We start from the raw sequence: 23,164 nt of genomic DNA, 5'->3' as shown, positions 1-23,164 counted from the left end.
CAGTCAATCGTAAGAGAGTGCGATCGTGCGGGTTTGCGTGGATCAGACCGATTATAATGTACAATTAGGGAACTGGAAATCATGTTAGCTACATATCATCGGCTGCTCGCAGAGGAGAGCATACCAGAGCTGGGATGCGATAATTAATGCATGATGGTGGAGAGCAATTAGTGACGAAACAGACTCCAGCACCTGACGCGGTGAAAAGCCGAGTTGGGTAGAGATTTCATCCGGTGAAGAGGGTGGAACACGTCCAGCATTAGCGATTAAGAATCAGGCCATAAAGTAAAGCCGACCATGGCGGTGTGTAGATGTGGGATCCATTGTTAGGAGAAACAGGGGAAGGAGGGAAAGGGGCGCCCGAGGCTGCGCTCACAGGGCGGGGTCGGTGCATGTGCCCTTGTACGAATCACTGGCCTTATATAGTCGTGCGAAGAGCATACTAGGAATAAACAACAGGAAGCGGCAGATGAGTACGCAACCAGCGAACAGGGGCCAAAGGAAGAAGGCTGGTCTCAGACACAAGCCGACTCTGGAGGCGGCGAGCCGCGCTTGGCTGGTTCGGACGACGAGTGCGGACGTGGCGGGTAGTCACATACAGCCCAGTTCACCAATCCCATTCAGCAAAGACGTAATACAAGCCAGCAGAAGGTTATCCGAGAGAAGATGTCGGAACCGCAGAGTTGTATCATCGGCGTTGCGGGAGAGGGGGCGGAAAGGGGTTACTCAGAAGCTTCTTCCACCACAAGGAGAGGCGGTTTGACTGCAAGACTAGCTACTTCAGCATCGCAGAACAAATGATTATCGCATGCTCTTCGCTGATTACAGCTCAGAGGGACAGCCATAGAAGAACTCGTTTGGAATGCAGTTGGGTCAACCGAGGACCATAGGGGACGTTGAGCATTCGTTGGTAGTGGTGAGCACTGGTCAAGCGGTGCCTGCATTCCACACTGAGCGTGGCTACGCACTTGTTCGCTCCTTCTTGGCCTATTGTCAGCCAGCATTGGGAGCAACAATGAGTTCGCTTTCATGGTCGCTGACGGCAATCCTGGTGGTCGTCACTGGTTATCTCGTCATTGTCGTCCAAAGCAGTGCGGGTCCATGATTGGCCGCGTGTGTCTAGGGCAAGGCGGCGCTATTCAGACGCCAACAGGGGCTCCTTAACCACCGCCCGTGTTTTGATTGCCGTGACTGTACTTGTATTGATCTTTGTGGGCCTCTCACAACCACTATCTAACTCCCACATACAAGCAGAGTCCAAAGTTAAAAGGCTCTCGGTGCAGCAAGGAAAAGCAGCAGCAAGATGTCACTCAACTGGGCAATGCTCGACCCGGCTAACAGCCAACCAATCCCTCTCCCCGAGGAGGAAATGATCCTACACCTCTCAGGCGCCGAGTTCACCCTGCTGGTGCCAGATGCGCCCCCACCCACTTCGGGCGCCCAGAGTGCGGGCGGCGCAGGTGGGAACCCAAAGAGGAGCGTGGCGACCGGAACGGTGTGGGTGTCGGATCACAGGGTATGTTTACTCCTACTGTAGACGTGGATATTTTGTGACTTAAGTTTCGGTCCACTTCAGGTGATCTTTGTTCCCATTCAGGCCAAGGATGTGCCGTATCACTCCCTGTCACTCCCACACAACTCCATCCTCTCAACCTCTTTCCAGCAACCTATCTTCGGGTCCAACCATGTCATCCTTTCTATTGCCCCTACGACCGGTGGTGGGCTCACACAGGGTACGAAGGCGGAGGTGCGGTTCAAGGACAGAGGTGTGTTCGAGTTTGTCAAAGTGCTGGAGGCTGCAAGGGAGAGATCGATTAACCGTGAGAGAGAAAGGGGCGAGGAAGGACTGCGTGGGTCTTGGTTCACCTCTACACAATCCACCTTGTACTCATGTGAGCCACAGCGATGTACGAAGCCCCACCCCCGCCTGTGGGAGCTTCCGGAACGGCACCGACGGGGAGCTCTCATGCTGTGCATGAGGACGCTCCTCCTGGGTACGAGCTGTAGACGTACAATGTACCCGTATGTATCATGTGAGATCAGTGCTGTAGAAATTGTCCATCTTGAGCATGAATAGAGAGTTTACAGTTTCTATCGATACATTGTTGGTCGTTGGGTCTCCCAGGAGGCTAGTAATCCAACTCCCCCGTATCTCCTTCCCCTCTTCCCTGCTCCTCCTCTTGGTCAAACCACCTCTCTTCACCATCCCTCTCCCATTCACCATCGCAGTCTGTCTCCCAATCACAGACATAATCTGCCCACTCCAGCAATCCCTCCACGAAGCGCTCCCTTACTGCCCGCTCGAAGGCATGCTTCACTGCATCTGCCGCTGTCATCCCACCCTCCTCCTCCGAAGACGTCTCGTGTTCGCTCAGAGAGTCCATATCCTCATCTTCTTGTTCTCCATGTTGCTCTACTCGAGAAGCAGCACGAGTTGCTCGCTCTATCCTAGCAACCCTTTCCGCTTCTCCTACCCTCTCGCCCTCGAACTCACCCAGCAACCTCCCCAGATTCCCAATCATTCCTCCTCCTCCAGGGCCTCGGCGTCCAATGAACTCACTTTTCGTCCATTCCGTCTCTTCCTGCGCCTCCCTCTCACCCAGTCTAGCAGGGGAGAGGCCGGACGAAGGACCACCATGGGCTGTCCAGAGCATTGGTTCTTGGCTAGCAGCATGTGACCAGGTAAGCTGGTGTGGAGAAGGATCATGCAGTGCGTATGCCAGCCGACGTGCCCTGATGAGCGGGAGTGCTGCTCGTTCGGCGGGGGTGAGGAGGTTGGAGAATGCTGATGCATGTGAGGGCGGTAAGTGAGGTAGATGTTGCCGTAGGAACAGAAGAGGCTGGGATGTTGGCGAAGGAGATGAAGAAGAAGGGAGAGAAAGATAATTAAGGACAGGTGCTGGGTCGAACGTCGTGGTAGAAGTCATTGTTATATTATTAATAATAATATCGACCAGAAAAGGAAAGAATGACCAAGGTACGGGGATTACTAAATATGGTAGAAGGAGGCAATCAGCATCCGTACGGAGCCAATCTTGCCATGTCTGCACGTGACGGCTGACTTCTGCGTGCAGCGCCGCCCGACATATTGTGCCGTTGGGCATTCAGAGTTCAGTCGCACATTTCTCATTTCATCTACTGCATACCACAACGTATTGGGCATACATCTATCCGCCCGTTTAACAGCGACATATACACCAACTTGAATACTTTGGATTCGTCACCACGGCTGAAGAAATTACTACTGCGGAGCTGGACGATCTGTACGTTGCCACGGCGCTATAGGATTGGTCTCGCTAACTTTGGATCAGCCTCGCGGAGGAGAGCTTGTCCGCTCCCATCTCTCTTCCTCCACATTCACACCCTACAAGTCACATACCACAACAACCACAAATCCTAGCCGAAGAGGACATTTTGAACCTCGACAGTGGCGATACCGACGAGGGCGATGTGGAGAAGGGGGTATTAGGGGAGGAAGAGTTGGAGAGGATGCGTAGACGGGTCGAGGAATTTGGATATGCGAAGGCGGTCAATGGCAAGAAATCATCAAGAGAACACGAGTTAGCAGAGATGGTGCAGTTTCTTTTGTGTAGTGCTCGGGTCCATACTCATCCCATATAGGTGCTTCGACTTACCGACCCCACCATCCACTTAGCACAACAAGACGCACTCGCCTCGCAAGCACAGAGTATCGCCCACCTACAGCAACTTGTGCACGCACAGCGTACCTTCTTTGCTGCACACGCGGAGGCACAGAGGACGGAGTGGGAGGCAGAAAAGCAAGGCTGGCAAAGGATTGTCAATGCGCTAAGAGAGCGGATGAGACGAGTGGAGGAAGGCGAGAAGCTGTCAGAGGTGTGTTTATGAATCAACACTGATAAGAGCAGATTTTGATGCGGATATAGGAGGCCGAACATGTTATCCGCACGTTACAATCGGACAAGCGAGCGCTCAAACAGCAGGTAAGCACCTCGAGGCATACGTGCGCATCACGTGACTAAAATCAACCTCTTCTATCTTCGCAGGTCACCGACAGTCAAGCGCGGATTAGTGTGCTTGAGGCTTCTCTGGACGATCTCCGTCCCCTGCTTCTGCTGAAGCCCACCCCACCAGCTAAACAGAAGCCGACAGCCTTGTCACCCCGACCCGTCCACCACTCGCATCCGATCTCGGCCGATGCTAGAGCAGAACACATTCTCCTCGCCGCCCGCCGACTCGGCCCGCCGCTCATAACCGATATCCTCGACAAGGTACCACAGACCGTCTCTTCCTCTATTGCCGCTGTTGCCGCGGGCGTGCCGCAAACACCCAAGACACCTCGCCGCCGCCGAGGCCCAGCCGCATCAGGACCAAGCAGTAGCGTCAGGCCGGATGACGGCGAATTTCCTGTGCCGCAGCATCGGACACCGCGTCATACCATTCATGTCCCGCAGTCAGCGCCCGCGGCTCCGGGGCTTGACCAAATTTTGTCAGCCGCAAGGGAATTGGACGATGCACCCCGTACTGCTTCCCCTGCGTACAAGCGCAGGAGGGTGGAACTTGATACCGATGCCACCCCGACGAAGAGTACATTCCGCACGGTGGGGACGATGGAGGAGGCTGCCGCTGCTGCTGGCTCTGCTTCAGTCTCAGGCAGCGCAACCCGCAGTAGGACAGCACTAGATGTCCTTGCCGAGCAAGCTGTTTTTGGTTCACAGGAAACGCACCGCTCGAATTCACAAGATAGTTCCCACTCCCTCTCGCAATCTTCGTCACATCACCAGACCACCACCGTACGGCAACCTAGCCTAGGTCCGGCATTTGTCATGGACCCGCCTGTTCAAATCGCACGGATGCAGGCGATGGAGAGTGATGTGAGGAGACCAGTCACGCCCAGTCCGGCGCCGAAGGCGGGGTTTAGTCCGCGGAAGCGGAAGAGGAGCCCAGAAGTGTTAGCTCGGGAAAGTCCAAGGAAGGTACAGGCGGCCGTTTTACCGGTCCTGGAAGCTATGATACCGCAGACGCCACAGAGAGAAGGGAACGTAGGGCTAGAGATGGAACAGGAAGCTGTGGATGATGAACAGTCGATGCCCGAACATGGACCCACGCGCGAGTCTGTCATCGACATCTCTGGGACACCTGTGCGCATACCCGACACTGCACCTCCCGGGTCGGCAGGAGAGCACAACAACGCACCTCCTCTCGCTAGTTCGTCCCCTTCCTCCGCCGCCATTATACTTGCCGCCACCCTCGGCTCGTCAGACCCCGACCTGCAAGTCACGGAAAAAGATGTTGCGGACGCTGTTGCTTTCTTGGCATCAGCAGCCGTGCACACGGATCGTGGCCAACTAGCGAGGATCGCTAATGAGATGCCGCGAAGGCAGAGGAGTCCGTATGTCAAGTGGACGAAAGAGGAAGATGAGCTTTTAACAAAAGTGCGTCCTTCAAAAAAGGAAGGTGTGAAACAATCACTGATAGAGGGGGCCATGAACAGGCGGTTGCAAAATACGGCCAGAAATGGGACCTTGTGCAGAAAGCCCTTCCTAGTCGAGGTTACCATCAAGTTCGACAGCGCTGGCTTCGCAAGCTGGGTATGGTCCCGTTGCTTCTCATGCCACTGCGTCGTTAACCTTCTGACGATAGGGGTGTTCGATACTAACAAATCTCATGATTCTTCGTCACCGCCCCATGCAAGTCCGGGCCCTTCATACGCAACTGCACACAGCGCACTGCTCGCACAGCTGGGGACTGCATCTACCTCTCCTGGACATTCGCCTGTTCAGCAGGGCAGCCCCACTCCAGGTGGTAGGATGGTTCTTCCCCCTCTGGCAGCCGGTGACAAGGGAGAAGAAGTGCCTAACCCTGCGGTCCTGCTCTTTCCTGCTGCGCACGCCTATGCGCAGGCGCAAATTCAAGCATTGGCTAATTCAGCCGGAATCGTAAATGGCAGCAAGGCTCCACCGGAGAATGTAGACGTCCATTCTTTTCATCAGGACGCGGAGGGTGAGGAAGATGCTGATGGGCAGAATGGTATGAGCTAGCCTTACGCTGACCTCCCAGGGTCGTTTTTGGGCCCTCTCGGGATTGACAGTATTTTTTTGGGTGGGGCGATGTCATAACTCCGGGACAGTGTTGAAATATACAAGGGTACCATATTAGGGTTTGTTGTATTGCGAAGAGAATAATTTTGATCATCGATCTTTTTGCTGCCTATCTGTTCCCTCCGGGAATGCAATTTCCTCCATATTGGCATGGGTGACGCACGGATATTGCCGGCGAGGACCCTGACCTCGCGGAGGTCTCGTAAATCATTTCGGAGCCGATAGAATATCCGGATTTTGTGTTGCGCCTCTGGACGTCCGCCGCCTTGTTGTCACTGCCTTCTGTTGCTTGCTCGTCGTCCATTCTGTGCTTCTTGACGTCCTTCATGATCCATTGCACTACTAGACAGTAGCAGCCCATTTCCACAAAGTCAACCTCATTGTCGCGCTTGCGCGACCCTCTGTGCCCACACTCACCCTCAATCCTTCCTACCTGTCCAAAATGCACCGGTCCACCTCCCCCACTCCCGCAATGGACGACCTCCAGCTTCCTCATACACCACGTCGCGTGTCCTACTTCTATGACCCGGATGTTGGAGGTTTCGCTTACCCCTACCAACACCCCATGAAGCCGCACCGCATGCGGATGGCACACGCGTTGATCGGCTCATACGGGATGCTTGGACGTATGCAGGTCGTCAGACCCCGACGGGCGAACGAACTTGATCTGACAAGGTTCCACACGGACGAATATATCCAGTTCTTGAAGACTATTACCGCGGAGAACTATATGGAGTGGACGGCAAACAAGAAGTGTGAGTCCTCAGCATTCTTCCTACCTGCACATGAGATCCTACATATCAACTAAACTGGTGCTAATGTCTCCTAGTCTGTCAGACCGATGACTGCCCTCCGTGGGATGGCCTATTTGATTTTGCGACCCTCACTGCAGGCTCTTCGATCTCCGCGGCGCACTCCCTCGTCACCGGCCACTCAGACATCGCCATCGCATGGGCCGGTGGACTACATCACGCGAAACGTACCGAAGCTTCGGGATTCTGCTATGTCAACGATATCGTCCTCGGAATACTCGAACTCCTACGGGTACACGCAAGGGTCCTGTACGTTGATATCGACATACACCACGGGGACGGGGTAGAAGAGGCGTTCTACACCACGGACAGAGTCATGACCTGTTCCTTCCACAAGTTCGGAGATTTCTTCCCTGGCACGGGCACCGTCTCCGACATTGGCAAGGGAAGAGGAAAGGGTTATGCAGTCAACTTTCCCTGCCGGGACGGGTTCACGGACGAGAAGTTTGTTGAATATTTCAAGGCCGTTGTCGGAAAAATCATGGAGTGGTTCAGACCTGGAGCGGTGGTCCTACAAGGAGGAGCAGATAGCTTGGCAGGAGATAAGCTGGGTGTGTTCAACCTCAGCATGCACGGTACGTGTATATCTTCATCACAGTGTGCGTAATAACAACTCATTCTGACCCATTTGCAGGACACGCTGCCTGTGCGGCCTATGTGCGAACTTTCAATGTCCCACTCATGATGGTCGGTGGAGGTGGATATACCGTCAAGAATGTTGCTCGTACCTGGACATACGAAACAGCGGTAGCCATTGGTTGCCAGACTCAGATTTCCCCGGATTTGCCAAATAACGAGTACCTCGAGTGGTTTGGCCCACGATACAAGCTCGAAGTACTCAGGAACAACATGGAGGACTACAATTCCTCTGAATACCTGGAAGCAACCAAAGAGAAGATCTTCGAGAACCTTAGAGGATTGCCGCATGCACCGAGCGCGCCGATGGCGCGCAATAGTGAGGGGGCCGAGAGAAAGGTCTGGAAGGGGGATGATTGGAGCGACGAGGACTCGGATATCGATGATTTGGATAAGCGGATCTCTGGTACATTGCTGGTCTTCCCTCTCTGTGGGAAATTTGGCTCATGGTCTTTTTTATACTTCAGAGCGATTGCGCGACAAGCACACTAAAGGCGTCGAGGATGCTCTCAGTGAGACTGAGTCTCAAGACGAACAAGAAGATCTAGATGAGCATCCTGCTGCGCCAGACCGAATGACATTCCGTACACGTTCGATGCCGAGGAAGCACAAGTACAGCGAGCGCTTTACTCCCTCCTCGTCCCGGTCCCGGTCTTTTGATGATGAGGAGGAATACGAAGAAGAAGAGAGAGTGCCAAGGTTCGCCCCGCGTAAACGACTTCGTACATTCTTCGGCGGCGGACCACAGGCATTTGTCGATCCCCGACTGCAGGACATGTTGAAGGAAGAGCTGGAGCGCGTGCAGGAAAAAGAACGACGCAGGGAAGGGAGGGAGAGCGAGAGGGAGGCTCGGAACCGGGTTCTGAAAGAAGTTATCGAAGAGGATCTGAAGGAGGTTAGCAGCCTTGGGAAAGAGAGGGAGAGAGGAAGGGGAAGAGAAAGGAGCATCAGTGCGGCGAAGAAGGTGGAGAAGGCTGAGGTAGAGGAAGAGGAAGAGGAAGAAGAAGACGTGGATATAGATGAAGAGGAGGAGAGAGAAGCTGAGAGAAAAAAGAGAGAGGAGGACGAGGACGAGGAAGAGGAAGAGGACGAGGACGAGGAACAACAACTTAGACTTAAGCCGACATTCCATCCGTCTTACATCGCTGGACGCAAGGGAAGCCGGGAGAAGGACGAAGAGGAGGAGCATGATGATCAGGACGATCAGGAAGGAGAGGATCGTGAGGAGGAGGACCATGATGAGCATCAAGACAACGAGGATCATGATGAGCAGGACGAGCGGGGGGAGCACGAAGATGAGGATATGGCTGAGATCGAGGTCGAGGATGGGGAAGAGGAGGAAGCCGAGGAGGAGAAAGAAGCAGAGGTTGACGTGGAAATGGAAATGGATGATGATGATGAAGTCGACGCACAGGGGGAGGGAGAGGAGGGCGAAGAGGGCGAGGGGTCTGCAGTTCCGCCCGCGCCAACAACTGCTGCTGTAGAAGATCGGGACGACTCAGAGCTTTCGGAAGAAGAGGAAGAAGCCGCGGATCATCCCCTCGGTGAGGTGGACGGTGATCAAGAGGGAGGGCAGGACGAAGAAGCTGAACTTGAGGATGACGATGGTCACGAAAGCGCTGATGAAGGCGAGGATCGGGAGCACGGTCATGATGACCGTGACCGGCCCGAACCGGAGAACGAGGCAGAAGATGAAATCGAGGTTGACGCCGACGCTGCCGAAGTAGAGCCCGAACCGATTGAGCAGGCTCCAAGCCCCGAGTCTTCCGAACCGAGCACGGTTTCTCTCTCTCGCAGTCCAAGCGGGTCACCTCCCATGACGGGCGCACAGAGTGGTTATGAGATGGAGGACGGTGAAGTTGAGGACGAGAGTGAACAGAGAGGACGGGATACAGAAAGAAAGGACTTGAGGCTGGAGGATCTCGCTGAGGCGGCGCGTGCAAAAGACGCGCCCTAGGTGAGCACCATTGGTCAGTCCTGAAAGTTCTGTCGTCCATCGGTTGGTTCTCCAGGAGCTATGGCGTTGCTTTATATTCCCGATCATGTTTGTACATATATACCAGTGGTGATGTTGTAATGTCAGGCTTGTAACATTATCAACTGCAATCCCTGAAAGCCTGGATTGATCGGTGATCAAGGGCATTTCCGGCTGGCTGTGCGGTTTGATCAAGATTTGTATCTGTGACTTCTTTTCCGTGGATGTCGACACATCCGGGAGAGGGTACGTGTAAATGATTCGAATGTTTGAGAACAAGCTTGATCCCGGCCGGCCTGATTGGCTGTGCTCTCTTATACGCTGGCCCAACACAAGGGTTGACTCGCGTCACAGGCATTTCCAACAGGTGCCGCGTCAATTCAGTTAGATTCGACTATTTACGTATCTTTGTCTCTCTGCTGGAAACGTGGCTGGCCATGGCGGTATAAAATATACGGTGCGTGTGTTGGATACGTACCTTCTAACCCGGCCTCATTGTGACTGGTTCCTGTCAGACGTCGTATTTAAGCGCGCATTGGCACCCCCTCCGTCTATGCAATCCCCCCTGTCTTCTCTTGTGTCTTGTGATCTATGGTTAGTGCCTGATTGCATGCACATTTCATAGAGTCATAATGCTGTTTTTCTGACTAGCCGAAAGCAACCATGGTACCAGTTTCTGAGCTCTCCTGGACACAGGAGTTCGGTTCGTCGCTTCTTTCAGCCTTCGATGCGGCGATCAAGAGAACCCTCGCGGCTGACACAAAAGCATAGATCGAAGAAAGTACACAACATCAGACTTCAACGGCAAGTTCCGTTATGCTGCAAGCACCATGCGCGGTTGGCGCAAAAGTCAGTTTCGAGAAGCGATATGATCCGTGTGTTGATTGGTGTAACAGGTCAAGAAGATCGGTTCAAAGTAGATCTCGATCTACCTGCTCCCAAAGGCTCGCCTTCGTCGACAAACGCATACTTCGGTGTATTTGACGGACATCGAGGTGAGTGTTCACTGACTTAGTTAGAGAGAGGAACTACAACTTTGGGTGTCAGGTTACACGCTCGCTGAATACGCGTCCCAGACGTTACACGAAGTCCTCATTGCATCGCCAGACTATACTGAGGACCTTAGCGGGAATGAAACGGGTCTGAAGAGAGCCTTTACTGATTCTTTCGTTGCCATTGATGACGACGTCCGCTGCCGTATGTTGTTGTGGTGTGCATATGATATAGACTCAAACCTTCCTGTAGAACGTGTCCTGGCGTTGGAGAGGGAAGAGGAGGACCGGAACTATCCACAGAAAATAGGAGACCCAACTATCTCCGGCTGTACCGCGACCATCGCTCTCTGCGACGAGACTCGAATATGGACGGTATGCCCCATCAACTTTCTCCGCTACTGTCTTTACAAACCGCTTGTGCAGGCTAATGCCGGAGATTCTCGTGCTTTGCTCTTTCGTGGCGGACGTGCACAACCCCTGACGAAAGATCACACCCCACATCGACCTGGTGAGTGCGTTTTTATGAGCATCTCTCCCTCGCTCAACTTTCTTCAGAAGAATGGAAGCGTATCGTCGACGAGGGCTGGTTCGTACGGGCAGGGAAGATTCTAGGTAATCATCCACGAGTAACACCTGAACCGTAGCATCTCATGCAGATTTTCAGGGGTACTCAATATCAGTCGTACTCTGGGAGATACAGGTATCAAGTTCCTTGACCGAACCCCCGATAAACAGCCTGTTTGCTGCATTCCGGAAGTATGCAAAACACCAATCGACCAGGAGGATGAGTTCATGGTGCTTGTGACAGACGGTATGACATTTTTCTCTCGCAGCACAATACGCAGTTATGTTAAACTTACATAGGCGTCTGGAATGCACTGCGCAATAGAGCTGAGCTTACGAAAAACGGCCTGAAGACAGTGGATCCCGAGGGAAACTGTCTCAGGGGCGTTTCTGTGCCTTCCGACGGTCCACCCCCGAAAAATATCGCCCAAGCATATGACAAGCTCGACGACGCCGATGCGCTGGTCGCCGTCAATAACTTAGGTCCCGAACAAACCTACGCGTTATATCAAACCGCCGAGGCAGATTCAAATCAAAACATGTGTGATGCAGTCCGATGGTGCATTGCCCAAAGGCTACCTCTGGAGATGATCTGCGAATGCATCCTGGAATTTGGCCTCTCCAATTACCATGGAAACGACAATATGACGATCATTATTGTCCCGATATTGCATGGGAGGACACTGGAACAGTGGTACGCGTGGATGGTGAAACGTATTAGGGAGAGCTATGGATCTAAAGGTGTTCCTTCCAAGTTCCCAGTCTACGAGAGCCGTGGGAAGGGTTCGTTAGATCTGGATCAGATCGTCGCGCAGGCGTTGGGGAAGTGACGAGTTCTCTGTCTTTTCTTCTGATATACCCCTTATGACCAGCTGTATCTGTATCTGTATGAGTTGTTTCCTTCTGATGATAAGCGTAATATTTGCACGAAGTGAAAAAGGCAGAGCAATACGTATATACTGTAATGGTATATGTCACCCATTTCCCCTAAATAAGTTTAGGAAAAGAACATGCAGGCATCAACAGCCTAGGTCAAGTCCACCTCGACAACGTCGCCGATGTCATCTTCATCTTCATTCGAATTCCCTGGTACCTTGACTTGCTTCATGAGCTCATTGCCATCCTCCACAGAGGGTGGAGAAATGAGGAGCTCTGGGCCAGTAGCGTGTCCTTCATAAATGGGGATATCCTGTGGCGCATCTGCGTGCAGTTCTTCTTTTGGCGGCTCTTCAGGCAGCTCAGGAAGCTTGGCCGGAACAGTGGAAATTGACGGCTCAGGGTCTGGTTTCGCCGTCAGAGCCGCTGTTGTTGACTCTCCTTCGACGGCTGTGCTCGCGCTCGCGGCGTTAGACGGCGTTGGTACCGGCAAAGGGAAAGATTTGTCTTGCACAGGCGACGGGAACTTGAACTCTTTGTTCATGGTGCCGTTACGCGGTCTTCCGCTGGGCGACATGGATCGTACGATGTCCTCACCCTCCGCAGCCCGGCTATGACCATTCGCAGTGCCTTCATGAGTCTCCGGAGCATGCGCAGGCGGATGCCCCGCAGCGTCTTCATTTCGAACAACCTCCTCATCCTCTTTGATCCCCCCTCTCCGAGCGAGCGTCTCTGGACTGGGTGTTGGCCCACGGTCTGGACCGTTGTGGTGTGCGAGGGCAGATCCGACAGACGGAAGAGATTCTCTGCGGGAAGGTGAGCCTGCGGAACCAACAGATCCCGAATGATCGGAGGTAGGCCGGGCAAATGGCGGAGATGAGACCGGCGCAGAGGGAGAGGCTCCCAGGTAGTATCCAGAAATAGGGACCATTCTGGGAATAGGTTAGCTAGACGCTGAAAAGTAGACCCGAAAACCCACTTCTTCTCGCTGTAACAAGCTATAATCCACTGTGGCTGTACGATAGGAATGCTGGCTTGCAGGGCGCGTTGGTATTCAACACCTGGCCCTGAGGCTGCGCTCGCAGAGGCAGGTGTCAGGGCAGCAGGGGTTGTGCAGACAAAGTGCGAAGTGTCGATCTGAATGCGATCGCTCCACTTCGCCCCCATCTCCTTGAGGCACATTTTTGAGCGTTCGAGTAGCACTGCATCTTGCACATTACCGAAGCAGACACTGATACCGGATGTATCATTGATGCTGTGGGTGGTGACCTTGATCACGTTTGACGGAAGTGTGCCGGCTGTGGTGCGGAGGACGAGCTGGAAGGTATACTGCGTTTGAAGAGAGAGCCCAGAAAGACGGGAAGTGGTGTTTGTGAGAGGCGAGGGAACAGCCGCGAGTCGCTGTCCGTTTCGATAGATGTCCAGTCCTCGTAATTTGGCGGTTGCGAGCTTCAATGGGGGCCATTCTAATGTCACAGAGGTTTGCGTAACATTCCGCACCTATATGCGTGAAACCATGAGCATCGTTGGGCCAAAAATTTGAGAACATTTAACGGACCTCAACCTGCGGTGCTTCTGGGACCTCCTTCCCGTACGTCTTGACAATAGCCTCCTGCAGGTCCCAGAACTCCTGCTTTTGCCGATGCTCCTCATCCGCGTTCCGATACACCGCTATGTTCACAATTGATCCAGATGTCACACCGGGAGGAAGGAGCAGCGACGGGAACTCGATGAGATGAGCACGCTCCCCTATCAGTATCTAAAGAGCGACGTCAGTAAGCGTAACGTTGGCTCAGTGGACAGTACTTACAGCCATGCCGGCATCTGATTACACAAACAAACACCAAATCAGTCATTATTAACATAGTTAGATTCAGCCCTGCATACCGAGCTTGCCCACGGTAAACGTGAAGCTCTCCTGGTCCGATGCCATCTTGTGTACAATATGACTGCACTTTTGGTTTGGGATGTGAGATGCTTGCCAGTACCCAGTCGTCGACAGTGGCGCGCCGTTGACGTTTCAATCCCAGGGGTCGTCCGGAACCGAGAGTTTCTCCGCTTTCTACTCTTGACCACCATCTCTGGCTGATCTGCAGGGCAAACACGATGGTATGTTTCTCAGTGTGGCTTTCACGAGAAGTTGGATATATGCTCTCATCAGAGTCAACAACTTATCCAATTTCAACAATCCGCGGAGAAAGACAAGCATTCTGGACCTGTCTGGGGGGTCAAGTGGACCACTGGTGATGACAAGTGCATCTCCATCTCTTCTGATGGCTCGTTCCATACATGGTAGGACGAATACCATGCGGAGATATTGTGGTTGTGACCAACGTTGGTCTCTTTAAAAGGAATTCGTCAGATGCGCAAGTGCTTCCTGGACCGGCTCCGGAGTCTCTAGCTTTGATTTCCGTGTCGTGCCCCGGCGAGAACTATGCACTGTGTAATTCTATTGTCGGTGTGACGCGTCTTGTCAAGCTATCGTCTGGCGAAATATTGGGCAGAAAATTTGACTACAAGGATGGATCGGATTTTGGTCGGTTTGCCCCTTCTTGTTTATCGGACCGGTCTTGACACTGCCCGCAGCCTGGTCGGTGTCGCTGCATCCTGACGAATCAACGTACGCTGCAGTGGGGCAGCAGGGAGCTATCAACATATACTCTGCCTTTCACGATACGTTTGGAGAGCGGTTGACGTCGTTCACCCCGGGAAAGAATATATTTGGAATGTGTGTCTCTTATGTTCGTTCCTGTTAGCTCCCCATGGTGTCCTGTCTGACGCATATATGCGCATCAACAGAGTCCAAATGGAAAGCGAATAGCAATGTCAAACAAGGATGGCCAGATCTTTGTTTCTGATTCTAACACCGGAGAACTGATCTCCAATTATGATTCCCATGCCGGTTGCGTTCGTACGCTGTCGTGGTCGAAAGATTCTCAGGTAGCCATTTCACCTTACTTGACCGAGAGCAATATCTTAGCCTGTCTTGAAGGAGCTGCTTTCCGCTGCGGACGACAAGCGTTTAGTTCTGCATGATCTACGGGGACATCGCGGTGGGATCGTGACGACGTTTGAAGGCCCTCAGGGTCACAGGTCTTGGGTGCTGTCTGTGGATCTCTCCTCGGATGGCAAGCTAATAGCAAGCGGGTTTGCCATCTGTACTCTGACTCGTACATATGCTCATCCGATACTATGTAGCTCGTCGGATAAGACGCTCAAGATCTGGGACCTCGAGACACGCAGATGTGTCTCGACCACCCAGGACACAGGGGAAGTCTGGTCTGTCAGTTGGCGGCCTGGCGGAGGACAGTTAATAACTGGAGGAAACGACGGGCATGTCCACTGGTGGAGAAGCGCATCATCCAGCTGATTTGATGTATTTGATTTCACAACAACACATGACAGGTTATGCTTACAATCAGTCCAGATCTCCCTAAAGCCTCGCATCTCCCCGCGTATACATCTTTATGTGTTTTCCACTCGCCAGCAAAGTTCCTCGGTCCGCATCGTACACCTGTATCGGTATCAATAAAAGAATGCAATCTCGAAGTAAATCAAATATACCTGACAGCTGAGGGTTGGAACACGTTTGCTGAGCGATATCGAGCTCGAGACGATTCGTAGTCGGGTTCCTCTGTACACCCGATTAGCAAGGTCAACTTTCGTGCATGTTAGATGCTTTACAATGGAGCCGGCACATGGTAGGTAACCTCTAGATTCAGCGAGACGTTCATTCTCGCGTCGGAGAACGGAAACAGGACTGTCGTGGTGCAACTGGGCACTTGTCAACGCGAAATACAACCGTGGCCCATGAGTTCCATCAGACCTACATGTCCATTATAAATGCAGTACACCCTCCGTGCATGACGCCGTTACAGTTCAAGAACGCTGCAGGCACTTAAGGGTTGTGGTTGAATATCAAAGTCCATTTTGCTTACCTTCGGAAACGGTCGCCTCATGGACCACCTCGTGAACATCACACCCATGCTCGGTGAACACGCTAACGCTCACGATCTTCAAATGTGGTTTGACATTCGCGCCAAATTGCCCTGACGCGGGGCCGGCAAGATAGCGATCCCACCAGGCCACAACACGCGCTTTAGAGGCGAGGTCAGCGTTGCCTCCAAGAGAAGATGCGGGATGTGGGGACATTCGAGGAAGGATAGAGACGAGCGCCATCGCCGTTGAACAAGCCGTTTTCTTCACAATTTGGAGAGGGCTGCGGAAGGGCGGAGCAGATGACAGCGGTTTGAAGTTACAGGCAGATCAGTACTGTCCTTTTGTACCTTCCCATTATCATGCGAAGCGTATTATAAGCTTCCTCTGATTCTTTCTCTACTGTTGTCACCGGCAAAACTAGTTCTTCGTATGGGAAGAAGCATATGAAGGCTTTGGAAAGTTCGGCATGTTGGTGACGATCATCCACTGGTGGGAAAGGGACTCGCCGATCTTTTTGTGCCCTAGAATTTGATACCTAGGTTAGGAAAGGCTCGAGTAATCGGAAGAAGTAACTTCATATGTCATCTTAGGAACGGCGTCAAAGAAGTCGTCCAACGCCTCAGTTTTTGTCCCACCACGCGGAGAGACCGATGTATTCGCCTTCCAACAAAGGGACTTGTTACCCGCCATCAAGGGTGTGACAATCTTAGAAGCCCCTTTGAACACGCGGCCAGCCATGCGACGGTGCATGGAAGTATGGAAAGGCCCTCATAGATTATGGTGTGCAACGTCGCTAAGGTAGTACATGACCGCAATCAATATCCCCCAGCATGAGACGAACGTTCTGAATAGAAAGGTTGATCAGCATACTGAGGCAATTCAGGATTATGATAAAGGTGAAGGGGATCAGACAAAATATAATGATTCCGGATTAGACTAATCCTCAAAGCCGCAGCTCAGTAGAGGGAGTCTACATATCATCGCGAAGAGGGAAAGATATTATCTGGAGCAACAACTCACCCATTTAGCGGTTCTTGAAATAGTCGAGGAGGACATGGAGACCTTCGGACTCCACACCATAATCCTTGACGACAACGCAAGTGCAGCCAACAACCTTCCGTGGGTTGCCCTCACGGTCGATCTTGCACAGACCAGCCCAGGTTCCGAGCACCTTGGCGTCGGATACCTTGATGAGCGAAATCTTGTGCTCGGCGCATAGGGCCTCGATGAGCTTCAGGTACTCAGCCTCAGTGCAGGTCTCGACCAGCACGCAGAGATGAGCCTGGCGCTTGTCGAGCGCTTTGGTGCACTCGCGCAGACCGCGGGCGAGACCATCGTGGGTCAGAGCGTTCTTCAGGACTTGCTGAACATTGTGTCAGATCCCGCACCGGCGAAAGCGTGATCACGCACCTGAAGAGCATCCTCGACGCTCATCTTGCCCTTGGGAGCGTCCTGCGCGACGGCGACCTCCTCATGGGCGACCTCAACCTCGATGGCATCTCCAGCGTCAGACATCCTGCGGCCAAATGTAAGTCTCTCGTCGTCATTATCTTCATGCCGGACTGCTTACTTTTGTTATAATAAAAATGGGGCGAGAAAGTATATGATGTCGTCGTCCGCTCTCGTTAATGCAAGGAGTTATGAGAATACTTCCGAGTCCCAATTTATGGCGGACCCTTGGTCCTGTACAGTTTCATTGTCTTTCGGAGGCGACGTTTCTCCGACCCAACCTCAACCCATGCGACCAGAACCAACAACTGCGCGCAAAATCGACATCATACATTGATTAACTCCTTGATACGCCTCGAAGATGAGATGATGGAATATCTCACGAACTATGCAAATGTGCATAGAGTATCCCTTGGAATGGAATCAATCCTACAGATGCGCAGGTATCGTGAGGCACCAGGAATATGGTTCCAGCCACGAACGTCACAGTGAACAATCACCAATTCGGCAAACCTCGGGCCGCTCAGGCAACTCTTTTGGTCTGAATTGCGCCAGGTGCCAACGGTGTTTTGCTGCAATGGCCACCTCAGATGAACTCAAAGGTGGGCATTGATAGACACGTACAAGAAAGTACAGTACCCAGTTGATCCCAGCCATCCGAGCTGTCCGTTAGTGACAGTCATAGTGGCAATGTTCCCTCCGGAATCTGATGAGCTGCTGAAAGATATAACGCAAGTGCCAGGGCCGAACTTGCTCGAACCGTTCGCAATCTTAAAGCGCACGAGTCTGTTATCCAGCTTGGTGAAATCTTGATTGTCAATGAAGGCCAGGCCCCTGTTCGCAAGGTTGTTCGAAACATCGCCCTTGGAAAGAGGCAAGGTTGCGTAATGAGCTATGCCAGTGCCATCGTGAACGCTGAGAACGATGCATCCTGCGATGTTGGAGCCGAGGATGGTCAGGTATTCGAACGACGCATATGTGGTGTAGGGAGAGGTGTTGAAAGCCAGCGGGGAGAGGTGGTGCTTGATGGCCTGACGGGATGTAAATCCGATATTCGGGGAGAAATGAGGACCACAATCATACCTCATCATGCTCGAAGACATTCAATACCGGAGCTGTTGGCGTAAGGGGATTGGCGACGGCAGCCACTTAGTGGTGGGAATTTGATGCATCAATGGAAATCGGATCGTTATTCACGTGGGAGAGAGCACGCTTCCATGTCCAAATGCCGAGACGGATAAACGGCGCCGCCCAGACGCCATGCAGACTCCACGACTACAGATCAGCCTCCCTTCTCAATTGCTGAATATCATTTGGTACGGGGATTACCGAGATCCGGTCGATGGGTTGCCCGCCCCGCCGCCCGCTGGGTACTGGGCTGTGAGCGATGACCAGAAAGGATACGACTTGATCATAAGTCCCTTGATATTTGGGAAGAACGTCACACGTGGCGTTTGTTCCTAGGGAAGACAGGGGTTTCCAACGAGGCACCACATACCTACTCGTAAGGCTTTTCGCATTCCATTCCCTCACAGAAGCGGAGTAAAGGGAAAGATGTGCAACGAAGAAGACTGGAAACAATAGACCGGACCTGTCCGGCATACCGACGTATTATCATTGCGGTAAGCGATCGATTTGCCAAAGAAGGCAACTCGGGCATTGTTCGCATGAGCTGGTCGTCACCTGACCCAAAGAAAGCTGCAAAGCTACTTCCGGAGCTTCGACATTCACCGGTGCCGCTTTTCGAGTAGAAAGACTGCCAGCTAGCTCCGTCATCATATCCGAAATTATGGGAAGATTCCATGCACAAATAACGCCCGTAAGACCATCTATGCTCCCCAGTTGAAAGGCTCGCAAACAAACCGATTGCCTTGGGATAGACTTCGTAAGTTGTGCCTGCCGCACACCCCAAAGCTTCGGAAGTCGAGTCATACCCAAGTCAAATCATTCGCATGATAGCACCGTCTCAAGAGGTCATATAAGGACCGAATGACCAAAGGCGACCAAGGGCAGATAGATGAGCGAAACAGGCCAGATGAGAGACCAGCAGTCTGCAAGGTGCTTGACTCGCCTAGGCAGCGAGGGTGGCCATGGAAGGGACAGTATCAACTCATACCGCACAGACCGGTGCTATCCTATGCATAACAAGTGATACTATGAGCAGGTAAAGCAATAAGTAGCTGGTGTCATTACTGCAAGACTTTCAAGTTGAAAGTGGTTGCCAAATAACCTCAGCAGCTTACGTGGGGATTAGCCTCCGAACACGCGACAAAACTTAAATCCGTTGACGAGTCCCGCTAGTCCTCGAAAAGTGCGAGCAACAGCTTGCCCTCATCAACGAGTCCGCCCCTAAGCAACCTCCCAGGTCGAGGACCACACAACTCCATGGCGCAGACCGCGCAGACCGCCCATGCAACTCTGACCAACCCTCTGGACGGCATTAGCCCGGACTTCGAACGCGTACTCCAGAATGCAATTGCCGACATCAACGCTACCGTCAGCGAGGCAACATCCGGTGGCTTGTCGCACAAGCGCCGGAGAGAGGATGACGAACAATCTTTGGACCTGAACGCGAATGGAGACGGAGGAGTGAGGAAGAAGAAGAAGAAGAAGAAAAGCAAAGGAGCTGCAGAGGGTGCACTTGAGGGAACTGGCAATGGGACGCAGAAGAACGACAAAGGCAAAGGGCGAGCGCCTCCGACCATCACAGCGATTACCCCAGCACCCCCGCCGCTCGCTGCTCCGAACTCACCACCGTATGATGAGTACCTCGACTCGTCCCAGTTCATCCGACCTCCGTGGGAGATGGACAGCCCCACAGCTGCGCCTCTTGTTGAGGACCTGCTTCCTGCTTCCTTCTTCAACGTTGCCGTACCTCCGATGCCCATTCCGCCCGGAACGAACAACTCCGACCTTATTCGAGCGCTACAGCAGATCGATCTTAGCAAGTTTGCGAGCTCCCTTCGGGCTATGGGTACAGATCTCGTCGCGCAGCCTTCAGGGAATGCGGTGGGTGCTGCGAACACGACGCCCCAGGGATCTAAGGCGAGGCCAACGAGTGGAGAACAGCGCAAGGCCGTCATTGGCTTGGGTGGGGCACTCCAGACGAATCATGCAAGCGCTGCATCAGAGTATGAGGGCATGGACCACGCGACATTGCTGGCAACGAAATGGCTGAACCCAACAAAATTGGCCGAGTTAGTCGTGAGCCATGGTATGTGTCTACTTCCTAGTGTTCTCAAATCGCATGTTGACTTCATACCAGGCCTACAATATAAGAAGGGCAAGTTCAGCACCATCGAGGAAGAGCTGATTAGCACCGCACTTGAAGAATACCGTATTCAGCGGAATATGAGCGTTGATGCCCTCCGCGACGTTATTTTCGCAAAAGGTAAAAAGGCCAGGGAGGCCAACTCGACTTTCTGGTCTGAAATCAGTATGTTCACGCGCATATACTTATCTTTTGCCCGTCTAACCATCATTCGTAGCCACCTCCGTGCCGCAGAGACCCATCATCGCCGTTTATCACCATGTTCGAAGAACCTGGCATCCTTTGAAGCGTTTGGGCAAGTGGTCTGCAGAGGAAGATGCTGCGTTGAGAGCGTATGTCACCGCATACCTAACTCTGGGGATGTGACTAACATCACTGTAGGGCTGTTGTCGAATACGGTCAACAATGGGAGCGCGTTTCCGAGAAAGTCGGACGCATGTCTTCAGACTGTCGAGACCGCTTCCGCAACCACATTCAGCATCGCGAATCCCGCGTCTTCGGTCCGTGGACAGAGGAAGAAGAGGAGGACCTCACTCGAATTGTCCGCGAACTTACTACCGACCAGGGCAAGAATGCGGAGAATGACATCTTCTGGGGTGTTGTGAGCGAACGCATGGGCAACAGGAGAACTCGACAACAATGCCGGATTAAATGGACTGATGCTCTCAACAAGCGGGTCAAAAACCAAGGCAGCAAGCCTAGATGGTCAGGCCAGGATGCATATATTTTGGTTCAAAAGTAAGACCACACTCATCAGCGTTATTTTTGATGTAACTCATTGTAACTGCAGAATCGCGTCTCTCAAAATCTCACATGACAGCGAGATTGATTGGAAACTCATCGCCGATTCGGACTGGAACCTCTGGAGCGCGCATCAGCTTCAACGACGGTGGTTCCGCATGAAGAAAGGCGTTAAAAACGGCGAAACGATGCCGTACCCCGAGCTTATCGTCATTCTCAAAGAAAAGAAATCGCTGCCACTCGCAAGTACGATCGCGCGCCAACAGGCTGGAAACAGGCTGTTGAAAAGCAAAGAAACCATTTCGGAAAATGAGGATGAGGATGAGATTTCCGAAGTGGAGCAAGGGTTGGCTACGGCGGCGAATGTCATCGCTGGGCATGTCGCGCAGGGTGCAAAACCGTTCGCGCGCATCGTCCGGAACGATGATAACGAGTCAGAAGAAGAAGACGAGGACGAGGAATAGACGAATAGTTTGGGCGAAAATTTGGTACTGCGCTGCGTCGTTTGTTGTACCTTGCTGAATAGCGTAAATCCTTCTAATCAAATAGAAAGAATTATTATATGCACTTCCTGCAAATTCGGCAAGCGGTGAATCTCGCCGGAGTGGGCCTACAATACCTGGAAGGTCCCGGTGGGTGATCCTCGACATTCTTCCTGCGTTGTTCACTAACGCGGTGTTGATCGCTACCCAACTTCTTAACGGGCCGAACATGTGTGTAACTCCGCTGGGATGCAGGTGGCATTGGAACTCTCTTTAACACGTGAACGAAGCGCTCCTTCATCGAACTATTCAGGTGGCCTCCCGTGCTCGAACGGAACTACAATACGTGTTCTTTAGCAGTTCAACCCAGCACTCGTTGACCAAGTTCTCTGTATGTTGGCCGCTGCCTCATAGGTCGGTGATGAGGTGAGTGGTACGGTTGGTGTGCGCAACTACGTGACTCGTCTCAGAGCGACGACGGACCAGCGAACGTAACCCGGCCCTTCATGCCCTAATTCGTGTCCCACCTACACTATATCTAAGCAAGACCCAAGAAGGAGGCAGTCCTGTACAAGTGACCGAGAGATGTTCGGAATTGGTGAAGTACGACGGGCGACTGGCTGAGCTTCAACCTCCTTCACCCGAGTCTCGAAAGGATTTTATGAACTCGTACGACTTCCGTCCTACCTAATATATGTAATCTAAGCTCAGGTTCGCGGACAATTTGATCTGTTGAGTTGACAGGGTTAAAGAGTAGAAAGAGAACTACCACTCGATACTAGGAAAATTTCATTCCTGGGACAAATATGTTCTATTCTCTGTGTAGCATCTCCAGTGGCGCCAAATGCTACAGTATCCGCCCATTCGACCTTAGGCAAGCTTGATGTCCCTTCGGCACGTCCTGCCACCCGCCCCTGGCCAGACAACGGCCCCGAGCGCAGGCTTGTGATAGCCCCACAAACTTCCCGATCCCCTTCTCCGTCCCCAACGGTCCCCAGCATTCTTTTCTCAAAATATCTGAGGCATGGAGGCCGCGACGGTTGGACAATGACATCATCTCTTAAATTAGGCTGATGTCTCTAAAGTGGGATTGTCTGCTGGCAGATGGGAAAGCTTGGATACGACGGCTCCATCTGCTTCTCGTGGTCGCCGGGGTTGTGGAAAAGGTTGGTCGGCCGATCAGGCCACCACCATGGGGACGTTCCTTCAGAGGCTGTCATGAGAAGAGCTATCTGGGCCTCGAAGATATGGTGCAGCTGGTGTGATCGCAAAGAGCAATACGTATGAATCTTTTTCCATGACATTTAATCTTATGTATGTGTAATGTGGGTCTTTCACACCGCT

General features: G+C 52.6%; 9 protein-coding genes across 9 annotated transcripts; 5 read left to right on the top strand and 4 right to left on the bottom strand.

The window, feature by feature from the left end:
- The first annotated feature begins 1,184 nt into the window (after window positions 1-1,184).
- On the top strand, window positions 1,185-2,079 carry DACRYDRAFT_61457 (uncharacterized protein). Its single transcript, XM_040775671.1, has 3 exons — window positions 1,185-1,516; window positions 1,577-1,850; window positions 1,904-2,079. The coding sequence occupies exons 1-3, from the start codon at window positions 1,304-1,306 to the stop codon at window positions 2,005-2,007; spliced, it is 591 nt and encodes a 196-aa protein (XP_040633530.1). The 5' UTR covers window positions 1,185-1,303; the 3' UTR covers window positions 2,008-2,079.
- Window positions 2,080-2,129: 50 nt separating this feature from the next.
- Window positions 2,130-2,927, bottom strand: DACRYDRAFT_103585 (uncharacterized protein; the record flags this gene model as incomplete). The annotated part of the gene is made up of 1 exon (XM_040767784.1): window positions 2,130-2,927. One exon carries the CDS (start codon window positions 2,925-2,927, stop codon window positions 2,130-2,132), a length of 798 nt encoding a protein of 265 aa, XP_040633529.1.
- Window positions 2,928-6,552: 3,625 nt separating this feature from the next.
- DACRYDRAFT_44684 (histone deacetylase-like protein HD1) lies at window positions 6,553-8,020 on the top strand (the record flags this gene model as incomplete). Its single annotated transcript, XM_040774600.1, has 3 exons — window positions 6,553-6,835; window positions 6,910-7,467; window positions 7,527-8,020. The coding sequence occupies 3 exons, from the start codon at window positions 6,553-6,555 to the stop codon at window positions 8,018-8,020; spliced, it is 1,335 nt and encodes a 444-aa protein (XP_040633528.1).
- Window positions 8,021-9,688: 1,668 nt separating this feature from the next.
- DACRYDRAFT_19703 (protein serine/threonine phosphatase 2C) lies at window positions 9,689-11,911 on the top strand. The gene is made up of 11 exons (XM_040771623.1): window positions 9,689-9,960; window positions 10,019-10,097; window positions 10,155-10,206; window positions 10,275-10,352; window positions 10,400-10,498; window positions 10,551-10,700; window positions 10,749-10,870; window positions 10,922-11,006; window positions 11,054-11,110; window positions 11,163-11,309; window positions 11,363-11,911. The coding sequence occupies exons 3-11, from the start codon at window positions 10,167-10,169 to the stop codon at window positions 11,890-11,892; spliced, it is 1,308 nt and encodes a 435-aa protein (XP_040633527.1). The 5' UTR covers window positions 9,689-9,960; window positions 10,019-10,097; window positions 10,155-10,166; the 3' UTR covers window positions 11,893-11,911.
- A 78-nt stretch (window positions 11,912-11,989) lies between these two features.
- On the bottom strand, window positions 11,990-13,871 carry DACRYDRAFT_113291 (uncharacterized protein; the record flags this gene model as incomplete). The annotated part of the gene is made up of 5 exons (XM_040769604.1): window positions 11,990-12,870; window positions 12,918-13,438; window positions 13,497-13,697; window positions 13,749-13,762; window positions 13,826-13,871. The coding sequence occupies 5 exons, from the start codon at window positions 13,869-13,871 to the stop codon at window positions 12,090-12,092; spliced, it is 1,563 nt and encodes a 520-aa protein (XP_040633526.1). The 3' UTR covers window positions 11,990-12,089.
- Window positions 13,872-14,138: 267 nt separating this feature from the next.
- DACRYDRAFT_44284 (WD repeat-containing protein 61) lies at window positions 14,139-15,308 on the top strand (the record flags this gene model as incomplete). Its single annotated transcript, XM_040774562.1, has 6 exons — window positions 14,139-14,230; window positions 14,290-14,492; window positions 14,525-14,679; window positions 14,738-14,878; window positions 14,931-15,085; window positions 15,137-15,308. Coding segments are annotated over 6 exons (918 nt in total), but the record flags the coding sequence as incomplete, so codon positions are not given.
- A 456-nt stretch (window positions 15,309-15,764) lies between these two features.
- On the bottom strand, window positions 15,765-16,117 carry DACRYDRAFT_103581 (uncharacterized protein; the record flags this gene model as incomplete). Its single annotated transcript, XM_040767783.1, has 2 exons — window positions 15,765-15,826; window positions 15,877-16,117. The coding sequence occupies 2 exons, from the start codon at window positions 16,115-16,117 to the stop codon at window positions 15,765-15,767; spliced, it is 303 nt and encodes a 100-aa protein (XP_040633524.1).
- A 516-nt stretch (window positions 16,118-16,633) lies between these two features.
- DACRYDRAFT_19701 (40S ribosomal protein S12) lies at window positions 16,634-17,497 on the bottom strand. The gene is made up of 4 exons (XM_040771622.1): window positions 17,448-17,497; window positions 17,288-17,393; window positions 16,898-17,240; window positions 16,634-16,721 (listed from the first exon to the last, which is right to left on the bottom strand). The coding sequence occupies exons 2-3, from the start codon at window positions 17,390-17,392 to the stop codon at window positions 16,902-16,904; spliced, it is 444 nt and encodes a 147-aa protein (XP_040633523.1). The 5' UTR covers window position 17,393; window positions 17,448-17,497; the 3' UTR covers window positions 16,634-16,721; window positions 16,898-16,901.
- A 2,970-nt stretch (window positions 17,498-20,467) lies between these two features.
- Window positions 20,468-21,802, top strand: DACRYDRAFT_44460 (uncharacterized protein; the record flags this gene model as incomplete). The annotated part of the gene is made up of 5 exons (XM_040774578.1): window positions 20,468-20,540; window positions 20,592-20,762; window positions 20,815-20,929; window positions 20,979-21,335; window positions 21,388-21,802. 5 exons carry the CDS (start codon window positions 20,468-20,470, stop codon window positions 21,800-21,802), a joined length of 1,131 nt encoding a protein of 376 aa, XP_040633522.1.
- Window positions 21,803-23,164: the final 1,362 nt, after the last annotated feature.

This window comes from Dacryopinax primogenitus (assembly GCF_000292625.1).
Source record: "Dacryopinax primogenitus strain DJM-731 SS1 chromosome Unknown DACRYscaffold_1, whole genome shotgun sequence".
Taxonomy (NCBI): domain Eukaryota; kingdom Fungi; phylum Basidiomycota; class Dacrymycetes; order Dacrymycetales; family Dacrymycetaceae; genus Dacryopinax; species Dacryopinax primogenitus.
Note: the sequence above shows the minus strand (reverse complement) of the source record. Positions and strands in the feature narration are given on the sequence as shown.